At 40.3% G+C, this 19417-nt stretch overlaps 2 protein-coding genes and 1 non-coding gene across 4 annotated transcripts; 1 reads left to right on the forward strand and 2 right to left on the reverse strand.

The window, feature by feature from the left end:
- Positions 1–34: 34 nt before the first annotated feature.
- On the reverse strand, positions 35–11739 carry smc5 (structural maintenance of chromosomes 5). Of its 2 annotated transcripts, none has more exons than XM_062391985.1 (24): positions 11513–11739; positions 10489–10630; positions 10172–10224; positions 9732–9894; positions 9419–9553; positions 9181–9321; positions 8931–9092; positions 8445–8516; positions 7839–8094; positions 7554–7708; positions 7138–7251; positions 6931–7025; positions 6654–6786; positions 6273–6446; positions 5966–6135; positions 5275–5398; positions 4839–4961; positions 4237–4362; positions 3990–4085; positions 3519–3623; positions 3261–3380; positions 2107–2286; positions 1492–1587; positions 35–565 (listed from the first exon to the last, which is right to left on the reverse strand). In XM_062391985.1, exons 1-24 carry the CDS (start codon positions 11644–11646, stop codon positions 431–433), a joined length of 3204 nt encoding a protein of 1067 aa, XP_062247969.1. In that variant the 5' UTR covers positions 11647–11739; the 3' UTR covers positions 35–430. The 2 variants fall into 2 exon arrangements, with proteins under 2 accessions (XP_062247969.1, XP_062247970.1); XM_062391986.1 differs by lacking the exon at positions 11513–11739 and adding an exon at positions 11223–11447.
- Positions 11740–13332: 1593 nt separating this feature from the next.
- LOC133957901 (small Cajal body-specific RNA 2) lies at positions 13333–13699 on the reverse strand. The gene has a single exon (XR_009921664.1). It is a non-coding gene; the product is annotated as a small Cajal body-specific RNA 2 (non-coding RNA).
- Positions 13700–14827: 1128 nt separating this feature from the next.
- zgc:195245 (uncharacterized protein LOC565483 homolog) lies at positions 14828–18405 on the forward strand. The gene is made up of 5 exons (XM_062392307.1): positions 14828–15025; positions 16071–16098; positions 16529–16679; positions 16780–16924; positions 17369–18405. Exons 1-5 carry the CDS (start codon positions 15002–15004, stop codon positions 17468–17470), a joined length of 450 nt encoding a protein of 149 aa, XP_062248291.1. The 5' UTR covers positions 14828–15001; the 3' UTR covers positions 17471–18405.
- The last annotated feature ends 1012 nt before the right edge of the window (positions 18406–19417 follow it).

Here is a 19417-nt window from a genome sequence, read left to right on the forward strand (position 1 = left end):
CGATTGAAAGATATGTCATAAACAAAGAGACACATTTGGTTAGTTTAATAGCAGGAATGTTTTTTAATGCGTATCCTATTTTTCAGTTAAATAGTCACCTACTTGATGCTGCACTGCAGACTGAGGTTTTCAGGTGAGACATCAAATAAAAAACAAAATGAATATACCCATTTTAAATAAAAACAGCAGAACATTTTATTCAAATATATAAATATGCAAGGAACTTTGCACATATTACCATGTTGCTGCATGGACAAACAAATGTGCAAACGCTGCAGCAAATCCGCTCAAGAATTATTTTTCTCTCAGTAAACCAGTTTTTTCTAAATGTCAGTCTCATTTAAAAATTTAAAACTACCTCAGTATAAGTCATAACCTCATCTTTCAAATACCCAATTGTACATTTGTTCATTGTACATTTTGGATGGATTCATGTCGAGGTTTTTCTCTTCAATGCCCGTCTGATGAAGGCCCTCTCGTCCCACTGGTTGGGAGCAAGCATGTTGGGGCCGTTATGGACAAACAGGATGGTCATCTCCTCGGCGTACTGGAGGTTCTGCAGCAGCTGGAGACGCAAAGTGGGAGACGAAGTTCAGGAAAAAGAAGAGTGCAGACTCGTGTGCATGAATATAATACAGCAGAACATTTAAAAACGGTATTAACTGACTTTCTGGTCATTAAATGCAGCAGGACACATCAGATGCCAGCCTACACAATCATTCAGATATGAAGCAAGTCAAACATTTAATTTAGAACCATGTGTCTGGCAATATTTACTCTTAATTCTGTTTCTTTAGCAGCTTAATTCTCGACTATGTTAACTTGCTAACTTTGTTGTTGTTTCTGGTGTGGGTCTGTCACTATGAGCAACCTCTTTAGATAACAAATTCAGTGGAGATGTTCCGGCACCAGCTTCAGAAAGGCCTCTGAAAATGCTCAAAATCCCAGGTCTGGCATCGACAGGGATGTGAATCTTTCACTTTAAAGAATATTAGTTTCACTAATAATATAATAAAACAGCAATTTCTTTTCCCATAAATCACTTCTTATTTGCCGCTCCAAAAGAGCAGCTGCATTGCACTGCCACTGGAGAGTACAGTTTTTAGAGCAGCAAAGGAATGTCTGGTAGTTGATTGTTAGCTAAAAATGGCAATGTGCACCATATGCACTACTTACAACCAGAAAACTCTGGAACAAGCATTTTTTTGTTGAAGATACAGATGTTTGGTTATAAATGTCAAACTAGATAATAAAAGATGTTCTATGATATTTATTCTCTATATTTGTTTTTCACATCTCTTCAATACAGGGTAAGTATCATACGGCTGTTCAAATATGTTGTTTTGTTGGAGATCTGTACTTGGTAGCTGTAATACTGAAAATTCAGGCATATCAATCAGTATGAGGAAGGGGAAATAGTATATAATGTAAAGATGTACAAACACACAATGAGATCAGACTCTTGACTCATTAGAAGGTAACAACACTCACCTTGGGGGTTATGAAAAAGTACTGGGACGTGGTCTCTTTGCAGGCTGTTCGGACGACAATGTCAAAGACTCTCCTCTCATTTACAGGATCCATCCCCTACACACAGAAGAGAAACACACTCAACAAGGGAGCAGTGACGCGGAATTCACGTTTTTGAGATACTCGTACAATCAAGGGGCGTAAAAAGGTGACAAAAGAATCAATCAATATGTACAGTTACAAAGTTGTTATGAAATTATTGAATACAGGAAGTGGGTATGAACTTTTGATCCTTCCAAATCAGTCTGCATCATTGTTCATTTTGGAGACACAGAGAAAAGGGACAAGTTTGCCACTTTGCTAATAGTTGATCGTTCATAACGTGAAGAGGTGCAGAACAATCTTCATTTTGACTGATGACATCAAAGCAACTTCTTTTTTTCTCCACTGCTGTCAGGGTTTATCATCTTTCTTCCACTTCTTTGAACTTTTCTGTTTACTTTCTGTTTTCATACTTCAAACACCAAGTATGTTTTAGGCAATCTAATGTCAGAGTTTGTTCTGTATACACTTGGATTATTTACTTACTAACAAACTTCTTAGTCTTTGGTGTGTTTGTGTGTGTGCGTTAGCTACCTGGTTGATCTCATCCACCACTCTGAAGGGGCAGAGGTTGAGCTCCTGCAGGGCCATGAGGTAGAGCATGGTGGTGACACTCCGCTCTCCTCCGCTCTGATGGTGGGCCGTCAGCTCGTGAAGCTGACTCTTGCTGTGAAACTTAACCCGAATACGGATCCCATATTTGTCGTACTCCTCCTGCAGTGGACAAACAGCTTTGTCACTGTGTTGATATAATAACACATTTTATTCCAAACGTGTCCTTTGAATGCTCCTATTCTTCCCTTTCATTCTTCTTCAGTCCTCTTGCCAGAGGTAGAGTAGTATCCACTATTCAGAGGTAAATTGTACAATAAAGCAGAGTTTGAACTGCCTGGTGTTTCAGTTGTAGCACATATGTTGTGCTGAGTAATAGATAAACGTGTATAAAACTAAATACAAGACATTCAAAATGTTACATTTGACACAAATGAATGTTCACGTTTTCCTTATTACTGAAAAGTTTGAGACAGACGTGGTTGAACGATGGAAATTACAATTTATGCCCAGTCCACATCGTAAGCGGAACACGTGTCGGAAAGCAACCACACAGATTCAATTACCTATTTATTTCCATGTACCGTATAAGCTTTACAGCAAAATAGACAGTGAAAAGGATCTTTTACCACAGTTTCAATGTCAGTAGAATATGTCACATTATGTTTTGTACCGGTTTCAAAGTAAAAGCACTCAAGCTAGCACTTTAGTCTGAACCACCATTGGCTGCACATGGGTCCTGTGCGATTCAGGCATTGAAGGGGATATATTATTGAAATTCTACTTTTGTAGTGCCTCTACACGTTATTTTGGGTATCTGGCATGTCTACCGTCCCAAAAACTGACCGAAATAAACGTCATAGTCACACCATGCCCATGTAGGGAGTCTCGCTACATGGCCTTGGACGAGCAAGCTAACGCTAGCCGGGCTCCACCGGCCCGGTTAGGGGCATCAAAACAGGTCCATCTGAGGAGGGCTGTTTTACTCAGGGTAAAAATGCCCATTTTGTCGTAAAATGGGCATTATATGTCCCCTTTAAGGTTTTAAGAAGGCCATCTATAACATTTGAAATACATTTGTGCCCAATATATCAACAAAATACCTCCTTTAATCAAGAGTGTGTGTCTGTATTTACCTCGTTCTCCGTGTGCAGATCGACCTCACCCGCACACTGCATGGAGCGAAAGAAGTCACTGAACTTCACGTTTATCTGTTCAACAAGCTGCTTCAGAGGGTTCAGCCAACATTCCTTCGCCTGTGACACAAACAACATCTCTTTACATCCATTTATACACAAGGTGGCATATCTGTTATTTAAAGAAGAACAGACTGAAGCATTATTTGAAAAACCTCATGATAATAATAATTATAGTAATAATATATAGTTGCAGACCTCAGCTATGCTCTGTCGGTAGGTGTCTAGAGCGGTGCTCTTATCTTGCAGCTCTTTCTCCAGATTTTTGATCTCCTGCTCTCTCTTGTTGTACTCGTCAACAACCTTCACAGCAGAAAGAATTAACGTGACAAACATTCACACTCTGGAAAACACAACAAATCATTTAATGGGCAGAAAACTCCTCATTTGTTCTGATCACACTTTTCTGTAGAAATTTCTTATACAGCAGTTTAATGTGTCCAAATCAATACATAAGCATTTAAATCATTATTGAAAATGTTTCCTAAGTATTGGTGCTATGATTAAACTCATGACTTTACAAATACTTCAATTTGGAAGATACTGCCAATCGTGAAAGAAAATGATCTGTATTTCTTCCATGATTTCCAGGCTAAGAAAGAATTCTAACTGCCTCCTGAGAATGAACATAATTGAGTTTGTAAAACATTAAGCACTCCTGATTCTTACACTTTCACTGAGGCCAGTGAAGCACTCGGCTCTGGAGTGCTCCTCATTCAGCATGGCATCGATCTCATCCAGTGTGTCTGGCAGCTTGCTGAATGCCTGCGTTAACATAACATGAACCATTAACATTTTTTAAAGCATTATGAATCTGGGTTTTTTATGTTGAACAGTTGTACACAGTTGTGATTATCCTGCAGTACAGGATAATCGTCTAAAAGTGAATGCAGTGATAAGACTGTTCAGCACTAACGTTACACAGGTCTTCAGGTAAGGACTCATTAGGCTGCAGCCTACAGATCGACTTCCCTCTCTTCAACAGGCCTTTGCATTGTTCTGTCAGCTGAACCTTCCTCTGCTCCAGACGCTGGCACTTTTGCTGCAAGAACACAAGGACATTTAATCTATTTAGAAAGGATGCGTGAATATACTTTTAAAATGATTTAAAATAATAGTCAGTATTGTGTTTAATTGCAGCGTCATCTGTTCACCGTTTCCTTTCGTCCTGACGTACATGAGCTCAACACGAGCTGGCCAATCAGAGCACACTGGGCTTTAAAGCTAGGGGGCAGGAGCTGAATCTGTCTGTGGCTGAAAAATAAACCTATTTTCGAATGTTGCCAATTCTGTCAGTTCTTCAGAAAACCCTCAGGTTCAGGTGGTTGTTTTCAAACAATGCGTAGGCTTTAGAGTGTGATTTGTTGGGTGCCTCAGGTCTTAATAGGATTATATAAGCCAGTGAAATAAATGAGGGAATATCATGGAGAGCCCTGCAGGACAAATTCTGGCATTACCCCTTTTCCTTTCAGTGAGCAATGTGTTTAATCCATCCTGCCTTTTATGTGAGACACTTACATCCGTGGACTTAAGTTCCGAGGCACCTTCTCTACAGTCATTCTCCAGCTTGGCCTTCTCTTTCATCAGCCCCACCGTGTCCAGAGCCAGGTACGCCTTCTCCATAGTGAGCTTGGCTCTCATCTACAGACGCCGAAAAGAGCACGATGACAGTCAAAGACATAAAGACAGACAATGGCAAGAGAAATCATGAGGATAGGTGTGCAATCTTACAAAAATAACATGAAAAAAATCTATCATAAACTAATCTAATTATAAGCCGTCTTTCTCTGCATTTGGTCAAAATGCAAGACCTAATTTCTGCCAGAAATTTATTGTAGATCTAGCTAAATCCTAAAGTGACATATCACATAAAAAAAAAAGAAGGGAGGAGAAAATGTCAGCAAGGTCATCTTGCCACAGTTCTTATTGTGTGAACAACCTAATGTAGCCATACCTTAATTTGGGCCATGAACTCTGCTACGATGGAAACCTTCTGTGAATTGACAGCTGCAATTTTCTCTTTAATCCCCTTCTCAACTTCATTCAGGTCAATGACATTGTGCTCCAAATGCTGGAGACTAAACACACGAGGAGGGAGATACAACATATAAGGGCTGGTTTATTCATTTGCATAAAAACACTCTTATTCTGCAATACGTTCATTGAGCTAACACATCATTTCCTCTGATATCTCTCTTTTCTACATTGCAGTATAAAGCTAACTGGTGTTCTACATCACCTACTCAACTGAACCGCTACACTTTCGCAATTAACCAAACACATCTTTACAACACTCAGCACCCAAAGCAAATCCTTTTTATCAGTCCCTCCTGAAGTTGCATTGTCATCATGAATATTTGCATATGGAGCAGGAAAGTGGAAGTAAAATCTGATCATAAGTCGTCAAAGCAGACACAACCAGGGCACATTGTCACTGAAGTTGTGTACAGACAAACTAGATGCTGTCTTGTGATTGGATCTCACTGGACCGATGTATAAAACCAGGTCTGAACAGTGCTTTTATACACCAAGTATAAATGTTCACAATGGTGAAGTGTATAACAGCCTTAACACATCTTTAAAGAGATCGTCGAAAACTTAAGTTATGTAAACACAAGACTTTACTGTTCATGTTACACCGTTACCTGTCTTGTTTGGTACTGATTTTCTGCTCCAGTTGTCTCTTTTTGCCCTTTACTTCAGAGAGATGCTTTTTCTCGGCCAACAGCTCATTGTCTCGACGCTCCAGGACGGTGACTTCCTTCTGCAGGCCCTTGATCCGTTCTTCAATGTCTCGTAACTTCAGTTCACAGGCCTGGTCACAGTGGGTGTTAACAATGAAGATCTTAACACACAGTTCTTAAGGCACAGTACATATCGAGAAATGCCAGATTTCCTACTAACAAATCATTAAAGAAAAGTGTTTGGAAGATAGTTGCTGCAGCATCTCACCTTCATCTGCTGCTCCAGCTCCAGTTTCCCCTCAGCATCCACAGTGATATTGAGGAACTGAGAAGGGTTCACTGCAGAGTTGCTGGTGATCATCTTTTTAGAGTACTGAGACCTCTTGACCGTGTACCTCTCCTCTGTCGTGTATAACACCTTCAGGTAGGGCTCCTCAATCACCTTTGAGAGAGAAAATGCACAGAAAGTTTGGCGCTCACCCAACTTGAAAATTAAACCTGACATACCAATTCAATTTAGGAGTGATGGGAGTGTAATTTTATGGGTGTTGCATTTTTACAGACATCACTGACATCCAGTAAATCCTGTTTCTACCATCATAATTTCGGTGTTCTGTTCTGAAGACTTTATGTGGAAAGACAGACGTACCGTTTTGATCAATGCTTTGGTTTGATCATTGCCAACTGGGACGTCATGCACCTTGTACTGGTGACAAAGGAAACTCATAACCTCATCAGGAGCATCGAACATCTCACGCAGGTAGGAGTAGAACCCGAAACGCCTGCGAATATGTACACTTTTTTTAATTTGTACGAAACTTAATGGTCAAGAGCAGAGATAAAACCATACAAATAAAGAGACCTACACAAATGTATACAGTTCATGTTGATTTTATTCCTTGTTACATTAATTATTCTTCTCTCACCTCAGAGATTCGATACGTAGGGATGGCTGGTCGTTAGCATAAGATCTCTCCGGAGCAGAAATGGAATTCACCTTCAAGTTCAATTTGTCACGGACCTGAAGGTAAAGAGTGTACAGTTTTGGTTTTGGGAGGGTAAACTTCCTCACACTAAGTTGGGATCGTCGGACGTTAAGGTTAAATGGAATTTGCGCTCTGTATAACGCTGACCTCAGTCATGAACAACTCCATGTCGTCTTTCCTCTCAAAGACAAACGACCGCAGGTCGCGGAACGGGATGTGAGTTTCCACATACTTGGCGAAACGAGGATCTTTGACATTGATCTGACAAATAATGAAAGAATTAATACACGGCTGATAAAACAAAATGTCATCACAATTCTGATCAGTAAACCAACCAGGTTTCAGTTTCTTAAGGTAACGTGTCCTTACTTTTTTATTCCCATTTACCTCAGATGTTACCTCTGAACCTGACGGAACTGAACTCACTTATCTTCATCGTGTGTGCATTCTTGTATGTACAGTATTTGAAAAAAATAAATCTTCTTACAACTATATTATAGTGTGTTATTATCCATTTACTAAATGTTCTGAAACAATGCTAAACATGGTTCACTGATACTCACCATCAGCATCATGGGCTCATGAACATTCCCAGCAAACATACTTCTGTTCTTCCTGAGCCACTGGAGAGCAGAATGTGTGTCCCTGTGGCGTCCTCGCAGCTTTTCCTCTTTGGCGTTCATCATGTTGCTCATGTCATTGAGCTTCCTCTCCAACACTGGCCATGAAAATGAATAAACATAATCTACATGAAACCAACCCTGTGTGTTACAGACAAAGGCAGAGTTCAAGTCCCTGAGCAAGTAGCATTGTGTTGTGGTCCAGAGGACGCTGTGAACAACACTCACTCCTGGACTCAGCAAAGACGTTGTTCCTCTCCCTTCGAAGGTCAGCCCCCTCTCCTTCAATCTTGGCTCTCTCCTCCTGGATGCTTCTCAGCTCAACATTGATGGCATTGATCTGAGGCGTCACATCTTGTTGGTCGCCGACTTTGGCGAGCTCTGTCTTCAAGTCATCGATCGTGCGTCTGGTGTTGCTGAGTCGCTTCTGTTGGTCTTCCGCCTCCTTTTGCTTGAGATTCAGTATTTGCTTAGTATCGTCTATCTGCAAAGGAGAGTTGTTATTCATTATGAGAAACATTAAACTGCAGATCAAGGCTACTTTGTACTCAGATATGGACAACTTAAAAGTTATTAGGTGGGACTATACTGTACTAACAAAGCATACCATTTTCAAATTAACTGAAATCAATCTGAACCTCCTCAAAAAATGAATATTTGCTTTTAATTTGCTTAATTACAAAAACAAATTTACATGAGCATTCTTGGCTGACGAATCTAAGATGGAAGTATATATAGTGTATAATGACATGTTTGTGTTCTTGACACAGTTAAAAAAAACTGAATCAAATCTGACTTTTAATGTTTTGTTCAGTCACAAAGCTGAAGTGGTACCTCTCTTTCTTTTCCATCCAACTGATCTTGTTTCTGTTTGCACCTGTTTGATGCTTCTTTAATGGCGGCAGTCTGAAAAATGTTTAACGCATGTCAACTGTCATGATATCACAAATAATACATTTCAGCGTTCATATCACTGTAGAGAAACATGCTGACCACCCAGGCCTTTGATTTCTAATAACAATAGTAAACCAAAAACATTGTAAGTAATTTGATTTGTTCCTGATTTACACATGGTTATTTTACGTTTACGAAATATTCTCAGTCTATAGTCATGGGTAGCAGCACGAGACAATAGCTCTTCATTTAATGTTAATGTCTAGTACATTGATCATACAACTACATTTAAAGAAGTAGACAAACTTAATTCAAGGGTATTCTACAGCTCTACCGAAAATAAAATAACTTCCCACATTTCTTCTACAAGACCTGACAGGGACTCTTCAGATACATCACTCAGTCTATCAATATTTGCCTTTTTACCATAGACTTTATTTGTGCATCTGTGGGCTTCAGTTTGTCGTCAATCTGCTGGATCTTCCTCAGCATGGGTGTCTGGGCCTGCTTCAGGGCAGAGAGCTGCTTTTTAGCCTCATCTCGCTCCTTCTTTGCATCTTCCAGCTCCTTACGGGTGGTCTCATACTCCTAAAGTCAGAGGGAACAAATTCAGTGTAGTCTGACTGCGTACAATGTTCATACTCCCCCTTTCTTGTGTTTTGTTTCAACCACTCACCACCCACGGTTTCTTCTTCTGAAGCAGCAGGATCACGTCAAGATGTCTCTTCTTTTCGTAGTAACGGTTCACATCCAGTTTGTTCCTCTCGTGCCTCTGCTTGGCCTTCTCCATGAAGCTGACCTTGTCTTTCACAGCGTTCTAAGGGGAAACAAACCTCTAGTTTACACTAGTAAACCTTTAGGTCAACAACAACATTTTGTATCCAAAGCATTTCCCATTAAATAAAGGACTTTACCTCCAGTTCTCTTTCCTTGTTGCGAAAGTTTTTGAGCTTACAGTGGTACTCATACATCTCTGGGGGTCCCACTGACTTCTCAGTTGCTTCTAGCAACTCAATTTTGGACATTTTGGCAAACTCCCCCACCTTTTCCTTTAAGGACAAACCAGCCACATCAATGGAAAATGGTGAGTAAAAAGTCAATCGGATATGGCTTCTAAGAAAAACATGAGCTTTTAACTTCTTAGAGCTAAGACATTTCAGCACATCTACTTTTGTGCTGTTCAACTATCTTGCCACATAACAGGATTAATTAAGCATAACGTCATACCTGAGGCAGAAACTGGCAGAGGTTGCTGACTTGGATGTGCAGAGCTTTAACCTCCTCTTCCACAGTTTTCTGGTTACTGGGTCTTCCGTTCAACATCCACTGAGACTGATTGTTCTCCACATGGATCTCTCTGTGGATCACCAAGTTACCACCAACCTTGTACCTTCAATCACAACAAGGGGGTGTGCTCACACAATCAGGTAAACATAGCACTGGTCAGAATGGACAGAATGTTATTCAAATATGATTCATTAGATCATGAAATATGTTTATTTTTTGCTAAATTACATCACAAAGGTTTAATATTCTAAACTGGTTCCTCAGAACAAATGCAACACAAATGGATTCAATTTACTATATCTCAAAGCTTACCTTTCCTAGTAACAACTCTGTGTGTGTTTGTTTGTGTGTGTGTGCTCAATTGATTTCACATGACTTACAGTTCAATCTCAATAAATCCCTTAGTGCATCCACGTTTGACATAAAGCCCAACCTACAAAAAGCAAACAGAGACAAATCTTTTTAACAGGCATCATTATTATCAAAAGTATTTGTCAGCTAATATAAGTTTGTAATAATTAGACTGGGTGATTCTCTCTGTGCAAGAGGACGATGAATGACATTATAATAACAGTGTATTAAAGAGAACAGTTGTGCTATTCCTCTCAGATGAAAACCTACATGTCAGCCTTGGATGATGCAATTCAAGAAACCAAGGTTTGATTAAATGTAACTACATTGTTGCTCTGCTGTGTACCTTGTCGCCTCTGCCCAGGATAGCGGTCTTGCCTGCCAGGCCCAGACAGATGGCACACACAATGCTGGATTTGCCAGTTCCATTAGCTCCAACAATCATGTTCAGATTAGGTCCAGGATGCAGCACAGAGAGGTCATAGGTTCTGTCAAAGTTCAGAGCAAATATTAAAGGTTTTCCCTAAGAGCACATCTACTGACAATGTAGAAGTGCTGTGTCAATGAATGAGAGCAGATCCATTTCATGTATCATCAGTTCAGGGTTTGATCAACAGACTAAACTGATCATTAGACATGTGCCTCTGCTAAACAATCGACTCAGGGAAAAATGCTGCAAATCACCTTGATTTGATACTAAATGCTTAATATTTGCTTATGTGCATCCGCTGGGTGTCTGTCTGTGAAGAACAGACGGGCCGATGCAACGTGATACTCAGGCACTGGACGTCTCGTCGCTTGCCCGCACCGATATCTCTTTGACAAACAGTTGGTCACAAAAGTGCAATGATAGGTTGGTCCGGGAGTTTTGTTTCTCAGGGATGAACGGACACACTAATATGCCACATTTGAAAGTGTTTTGGAAATGTGACCACCCAGTCTCACCGCTGTGGCGCACTGGTTTTTCAGATGCAGCCTCGCAAGGAGGCAGTCCTTGAATTGAGACACATCTACTGTCTATGGGGAGGATGAGCCCTTGAGCTTACATCAGTGTGATATAGACATGTTTAACTAACTTACTTTGTGTGGTCCGTGCCCCATCCACTCACATGGAGGAGGCGGGGTTTATGAGCTTTAGAGAAGCCGGCTACCGGGGGGGAAGAAAGGGAATCGCTTCGGCTTCACTTTGTTGAGCAAACACATCGTCCATCTTTACTAACAGTCTTCTGCTTTAGCTCTGTACGTGCACGACTGTGTCCTGCTCACACAGGGGCCAGTACCCCCGGTTGTAACAGGCAGACATGTTACCGTAGCAGTGCAGCTAGCACCGGTCCGGGTTGTTGACTGGCAGTTGAGGGGAGGTAACTTACAGGAAGTTTTTCATGGTGATGCGAAGAATGGATCCTTCAACGAAGCGACCCTCCCCCTCGACCCTGCTGGTGACGCTGGTCTGTGAGCTGCAGTGAGCTTGTGACGACCGCGGCCGTTTGACGGACGACGCCATGGTTAAAAGAAGTTAAAATAAAAACACCAGCTTCCTGTTTGTAGCGCTACATGTGGGGTCCTCCCTCCCGCGCTTTGCCCCGTTGTTGTTGACAGCTGGTTGGACAATGTGGGTCACGTGTGTTTAGGTCGACGTCGTCGTAAAAACTCACGTTCATTATCGCGAGATCTCCGACATTTCTTGCTGCTCATTAACCCCTCGACTCACATTGTAAAACGTTATTTGATGTTTAACGTGATTTAGATACGATAAAGATGCTCAGTGAACCTTTTGTGCGTCGGCTAAGTTTTTTTCTGCTTCTCTGAAACCTCATATTAAATTTATATCTTATTTTGAACACATGTTCTTTGTTGTTATTTCATTGTTTTCTTAGTTTATTTCCACATTCATAGACGCAAAGTAAAATAAACTCTTTATATACGTTGTTTTCCTCTTCTGTCAATGTTTAAGCAGTTAAGCAAAGAAAGATTCAGATTTAAGGAATTTTGGTATCTGTAAAGATGACAAAAGCAAAGAAATCAAAACTAACCCTTAATCTATTACTGGTGTGCCAGTTACATCTGTAAAAACTATTCCAAATAATTTAAACCCATGTGGAAAATTACTCTGGTTTGACAACAAACTAAATCTAAACAAATCTGTGTTTAAATTAAAAATTCTGGTTCAAATGTAGTTGGTTACTAGGCCATAAATATTGTTAAAGTAATAGAATAAAAGGAAAGTGTAGACAATGCGTTATTGATTATACGTGAGTTCTATGCAATATAAATAAATAGCCTTTTGCTGCTATTTTGGATGAAGACAAAGATTTTATTTAAATGGAGAAGTTACACACAAATAAAAGCAGCACAATGTAATATCGTAAAATCTATCATAAAGCTTTTAATTTTAACTTAATTACTAATACTTCTTGGTTACATACCTGTGACCGGGCCTGATATGGATTGTGGGTACACTCTGTGGTAAAACCTTCCATCACTTTTACTGATAGGATCATAAGGTCACTTGAGGGCAGCGAAACAAGTTGTTTCACCAGAAGTATACTACTACAAATAGTTTGATTTATTCTGGGGGGGGGGGGGGGGGGGGGGGGGGGGGGGGCTTCTAAAATAAGAGCACATAGGAACTAAACACCAGTCAATGTAAAAACAGCAGACTCACTCAGTATAGCTTGCTACCTTTGTACCAATACACAAAAAGTACTTTCATCAAACTACAGTCCGGATTCTGTATTATTGAAATGGCTGGTATTAAATTATTTGTCACGTTTAGTCCTTGTTTTATGACTTATTCGATGTTATTTCACTTTTTTAATTTGTAGAGTGCTTTGTGTGCTGTGTAATATATATAAACGAGATATTAACAGGTTTGCTATAATCAGGTCATGAGGAAAACTGTGAAAATGGGCTACACAAATACAAATAGATTGATTTACATCATTTTATCTCGGTTGAGTTTGACTGATAAAATCATCATTCAACAGTTTGTTGCCCAGTCATAGGTAAAAAGCATGTATGCTCATTTGTCTCTTGCATTTCTTTGCGAGGCTTAACACGAGTTTCGCACCCTCTCAGGTAAAAACAAGGTAACCCCCCTCGCTGCTTCTCACATCATGGCGGCATCTTGGAACGAGATAAGTTCCAAACTCAGTCCAGCCTCCCCTCCTCACTGCTGCTGCTGTTGTGGTAAGATCAGAATCGCCTCTTTACTCATTGTCCAAAGCGGAGGTTTGAGATGAACTCAACACCGCAGTGAACTAGTATATCTGATCAAATCATCATCTCCAACCACAACAAGAAGCAGTGGTAGGCTCTGGCTTTTCGTGATGCAGCTGCTCATTGCCTCGGAGGCTCGAGAGCTTCTTTCCTATCATTTCCGGTCAGAGTCGAGCCAAGCCCGACCAGATCAAATAAGATCACTGTGTAGATTTTTAGAACGAATACACACTCTCTCACACACGCATACGACAAACTCACTCACACAAGCAGTCAACTCACGCGCTCTCTCTCTTCCACACACGACACAAACACACGCCATTCATTCAATGGAGGACCCGGAACTTCCGGGGTCTCTTTATAGCACATGGCCGCAAAGACTCATGGGAGAAACTGAAACCGGAAGTATAGTGACCTCGTGTGGCCATTAACGGAAAACTCGTTCTCTTCTTTCTCCTTTTAGTCGATATGACTTACTATTAAACGCAAAAATAACAGTTTCACAGCCTTTAGAAAGTTTATCATCTAAGACAAACGGTCAATATTTTAATAACAAAATTAACGACACAGCTAAGATATTGGGTTTAAATATGGAAGTACAACAAAGCAAGACCAAAACAGGATAAAACACAATGTTATAGGCACAGTAAATCAATATAAGTATACAGCAAGCTGTCGGTGTATGTCTGTAAGTGCAACTCTCTGTTAGTCCAAGTATTATCTGGACACAGCTCATTCACTTCCTGTGAAGAAAAAAACCTGGAACCTGGATTGAAAGTCGAAACAGGATTATCAAGATTAAAAATGTGAAGACTCAATGAACTTTGAATGAATCCACGTGTCATACTGTGGACGTGCATCTACAGACAAATACACATACATTTACACTTTTGAACCTGCTGTGTGTATCGTTGTGGTGCATTTACAGTACATTACAATAAGTACACCTAGAGACTCATGCATGCACATCTGTTTTGTTTGTAAAGTTGCTTTCAATAATTTTTTCATCTGTTTTATCCATTCGCTTTCGTTGAGTTTGACATTTACTTGAAAAAAGGCTTTTGCTGAAAGCTCTGTACGCATCCCATCAGTTGTAGGATGTATGAAACTGTACAGTATGAAATAATTATTTGTATTGTCCCAATAGATGAACCAAAAAAATAATACTACATAAAAATAGATGAACAAAGTCTGTGTCTTGTGATTTTATGTTGAACGGTACTTTATACTGAGCACAGTATGTTGTTTTGCCTGAAAACGTTTTTGGTTGGAGTCTCAGTCAGTATTAATGGGCTCGGCGGTGGAGAAATCTGGTAACAGTGCCGTGCTGCGTTGGATTAAAGCTGCATTTCTGTCGGTGGCAATTAACTAATCTAGCGTCCTGTGACCTGTTGGGGTTGTGAGGTAATCTTGAATGCCCTAATGAGATTTCAGCATCTACTACCACTATTGACTACTTCCAGGCGGCACTCTGAGTCTGAGGCTCCCTCGTGAACAGCAGCATGTTGGACTCGAGCACAGAAAGAAACACACGACAGACAAACAGGCTACGTGAGGAGCTGTGATTCTTTCTATCAAAACATGGACTGAAACAGGTTCACTGCTGCTGCGTCGAAACAGTGGACCTCCACCTTCCTGCCATGGAGGGGTCAACTGCAAAAAAAGTGAGTTCTTGCAAGTTGATTTCTGAGGCCTTCACTGCTGTCCGAGTGATAGGTCAGTGTCTGGTCTGGTGGCCTGAGAGAGGTAACAGTAACAGGGCTTATTTAGACTTTTTAAACAATGTGTCCAACAGATCTTATATTCCTCTTCATATGATCAACAACATAGATCGTCTTGACACAGGATGCCTTCACTGGGACAATCAATTACTCAAAATCTACTTCATAAGGACAATTAATTAAAAAAAATATGTGAGTTGTCATTAGATATTGTTCTCCATATCCAAAGATGTATTTCATAATTGTGGATAAATTCTTCCTCCGATCTCAGATCACTGTTCAGAAAACTGATAGAGCCACATCTTGCTTGTCACATTGTCTTCACTATGGGGTCAAAAATAAACTGTATTTTTTTTTAGCTACTATCATTTATGCAGCTTGATCACTTAAATGCAAAACATGAATATTGTGTTTATGTATTTTAGGGTTAAAGTATCTTTTAAGGTTATGACAAAACAATTCAGAGTGCATGCGCAATAGAGAAGGAGAAGTTTTGAGACATGAGGATGAGGGATTTTGCTGGAATCCATCCCAGCCCTGGATCTTCTGTTGGACAGCTTATGAAGAGAAAAACCTGTAGTCTCTCTGAGAAGGGCTAGACAACAACAGCATCTGCCATCTGTTCCCGGCTCAGTGTGATCCTCTCCTCAGAGTTATCTGGTTTCAGAGGGTGTGGCAGAGGTGTCGTTACCATAGGACGCTACAGCATAGTATATATTTACATCATTTTCTACCTTATATAACAATATTCATTTCAGTCTGGTTAAACCTAACGCTACTGTTATCTGACGGTCAGAGTTACGTCACATCCGGGCTCCAAGTAAACACAGCTCACTTGCTTAAGCAGCACAGCAGGCACTGTCCCTTTTAGCCTTTATCTGATTACGCCTTCGGTCTAGTCAGGTGAAGATCAGAAACACCATCAACATGTTTAACTCTGTCCAATGACTAACAGCAATTCTTTCCTTTTTCTACTTTCACGCAACAGAAACCAGGATATGGGCGTCACAAAAAAGGTACTTTAATGCACAATTGCTCAAAAATAAAAGTATAGTGAGACTAAAACAAACATCCACACAGCTGACATCTGATAGTGCACTGGGGATTTGAATATGAAGTATCAACTATTTAACCCATCAAATGCTGTTGATCAATCAGTCTGATTAAATAACTGATTGATTCATTTGTTTGTTAAAATAAGCTTGAACTCGATCAAATTAAGTCGAGTTCCATTATATCTGAGCAAAGCTTCAGTTTTGGATTGTCATTGTTTTTTTTCCCTTTTATGTTCTTGATTAATTTGACTCATAAAGTCAAATTAATCAAGAACATACAAACTGATAATCAGTTAGAGAAGTGTTTTTCCTTTGTTTATTGGCATGTTGGTAGAGTTTGTGGGCTGTGTGGAGTTGAAGGAACAGATTGTCGCTGCTTTGTGTTCCTCAGAGAATTCTGCAGGCCTCCAGCTACTGTCCCGTCAGTCCACAGCAGACAGCAGCGGCGACGAGACCGTCCACCCCAGGAAGCTGAACGGCTCCTCGGCGGACCCACCGAGCTACCAGAACCTGCACCGCGAACTCCTGCTCAGCCACAAAAGGTACAGGAGGTCAAACACTCAAAACACCAGTGATCTTCTCAGCATCAGAGATTGGGAGCAGGGCAGGATGGGACTGTGTTTGTGTGTACTGACCTTGTAGGGGCCTGCTGCTGGAGGAGAAACCTGAGCTAAAGCGAGTGTTGGAGCAGCGCAGACTGGAGCTGCACAAGGAGGAGGAGATGGCTCAACGGCGGCCCTCAGATCTGGAGACGGAGCTCCGCAAGAGGCAGCAGAAGATGCAAGAGGTCAGATATAACACGCAGCGGGGAGACGTCTAAGAAAAACATGACGAAATACAAATAAATTCTCTTTGGCCTAACCACACATTTGTTGCGGGTGTTACCATAAGGGTTTGACATGGCAGAGGCGGAGTTTATGGGCCAATGCAAGTATTATATTATAACTTTTACAACGTAGTTAGTGCACTTGAGTACACTTATGAAGTCCTCACACTTTGAGTATTTTCCTTTTCTGTTGTGTCGTGTTGGAACTTTTGTTTCATGAGGAGATAATATTTAACAGATGTCAGCACTGGTTTAAGATTGAACCAGTGTCTCCTAACCTTTGGGGACTGTGACCCCTCACAAAAAGCCCCATGTAGTGTGGCCCCTTGTCCCGTGTTCATGTGTCTATGAGTTGTAAGTCTCATAAAGTCTACCCTTACACTGACTCGTGCTCTGTTTTGCTAGTACGAGCAGGAGGAGATCAGGCAGCGGGAGAACCAGCAGAAGATCCCAGAGTTTGTCCGTGTGAAGGACAACCTGAGGCGCACTCAGACATCGGAGCAGTGAGGCCTCCAGGCTCCCATCAGCCCCTGCAGCATCTCACCATAGTGGCCCTGAATATTTTTGTTCACTGTTTTGTGAGTTAAATGTTTGATTGACCAATGTGACTCACATATGATTCTCATAAAAAAAAACAAAAAGATGCACCTTCTGACTTTACATCTCTTTGTGGATTTAACTATCATTTGAATACCAGAATTTGTTTGAGGACAAACCAGGAAATGTATTATCCATATTTTAGAAATGTCCCTGTTCTGTTTCTGATGTTTGAGTGGAAGTGCTTGGTTTTTTATCATTAGTATGTATTTATTTATAATATATATCAATGTGGATCAACAATTGTTAAGGAAGAAGCTGCTACTGTTCAGAGGCTGGATTTTTTTAATGTTTTCTATAATAATTTTGAAAAGCTGCTTTTTCAAATCATCTTCTCACGCTTCTTCGGGGTCACATCAGTCAAGCCCCATTCTTACTTTAATAGACCGCTGTTATGAAATGGTTCACAGACACATTTCCACAGAACTGATTTGCATCAATAGAAACCCTGCCCTGTGCTACAGATTTGCATGTTTGTTTATTTGTTTCTGTCATGACTTTTTATTTGTAGCGTGTCCGTGTTCTGTGGAAATAAAAGGCTTTATGGTTTGCAGAAATGCAACTGTTTTGTTGGAAACAATTTAAAGCACTGGGGACTGATTTGCATGCAGCTCTTCTCCCCGAGGACTCTCACGCTTCGTTCACATGGATGTGGGACTTTGTTTAATTAGCTGATCCTTTCATTCCATCACGGGACGAGAGGAGAAAGCACAGGCCATCTGGAGGAGGCTTTTCAGGATACACAGGCCAGGAATACCCAAGGGCCTGGTTAAAGCAGCAGAGACATTTGGGCTAGTCGGTGAAGCCACCGGCTGCAAACAAATAAAAGTCGCATTTCAACATAAAATCAATAGTGAAAGAAGTAGTTTGACCTATTGCTAGTAAAGTAAAACTTTCAATATTAATTCGAAATATCTTATAAGAGTAATACTGCTGTGTTTAAAACTGTACTCTGTTAATGCATTAAAAACTGCACCGTCGAGGTAGATATTATTTTAATTTACAATATAAAATATATATATATACACATAATTGTTTATATTCTCATGATTTTACGCTACAATCAATAATAGTTTGTAATAAGCTCATCACATGTTTTGTATGTAAAAGCTGAATCTTTGGTTATATAAATATATATAAATATATTATAAATATAATGGAGAAAAAAATACTTCCCTGTGAAATGTAGTGGAGCAGAAGGTGGTCTCTGGTGAGGCAGCGTTTATTTCTATAAAGGGTTCATAGCTGTAATTAATGGCTCAATTATTAAATCACTGACTAATGCTTTATAGATCACGTATTTGCAAGGTCATGGAAATTCCTCCCTCAATATGGCACCTTTTTCTGTGTGTCAATAGGGAGACTCCTCCAGGGGGACGCTTGACCAGTCACCTTTGGGAAAAGGGGATCTGGACCACAATTTAGTTAAAAGCAGATTATTAAAATTTAAAACCTGATGTGTTATTAAAAGACTTTCTTTCTATTGTATTTACATTTACATACAGCTGACTAACATTTGCTGATAGTTTATAACAAATACAGAAACCCGTTGAAATGTATTAATGACTTACTAAGGGTTGGATTGTTCTCGCTGATAAACTTAAGTGTCATGATGAAGGAGGATATTCCACAAACTGGCAACCAAAGTGTTATCGTGTTCAATGACATACAACTGCTGAAAGTCTTCTGGGATGAAGAGTGGCTCATCCTCATAGTTGTCATAGTGAGTGTGTCTGGTTCAACACTCACATTTACTTGCCAGCTGTTCTGGTCTTTTCCTTTTTTTTCTACCAAAACCTGTCTCTCCGTGCGTCCATTCATCGTCTGAGGGTCTTTTCAAATTAAAAGCCCCCTCAG

This window comes from Platichthys flesus, chromosome 7 (genome assembly GCF_949316205.1).
Source record: "Platichthys flesus chromosome 7, fPlaFle2.1, whole genome shotgun sequence".
NCBI lineage: Eukaryota > Metazoa > Chordata > Actinopteri > Pleuronectiformes > Pleuronectidae > Platichthys > Platichthys flesus.

Coding starts and splice junctions, on each gene's coding strand:
- zgc:195245 (XM_062392307.1), top strand. CDS start 15,002: ATGGAGGGGTCAACTGCAAAAAAA. Junction 15,026..16,070: donor AGGGGTCAACTGCAAAAAAA/GTGAGTTCTTGC, acceptor TTCACGCAACAG/AAACCAGGATATGGGCGTCA. Junction 16,099..16,528: donor ATATGGGCGTCACAAAAAAG/GTACTTTAATGC, acceptor TGTGTTCCTCAG/AGAATTCTGCAGGCCTCCAG.
- smc5 (XM_062391985.1), bottom strand. CDS start 11,646: ATGGCGTCGTCCGTCAAACGGCCGCGGTCGTCACAAGCTCACTGCAGC. Junction 6,787..6,930: donor CTACGTATCGAATCTCTGAG/GTGAGAGAAGAA, acceptor ACATATTCGCAG/GCGTTTCGGGTTCTACTCCT. Junction 6,136..6,272: donor AGCTGGAGCAGCAGATGAAG/GTGAGATGCTGC, acceptor CACTGTGACCAG/GCCTGTGAACTGAAGTTACG.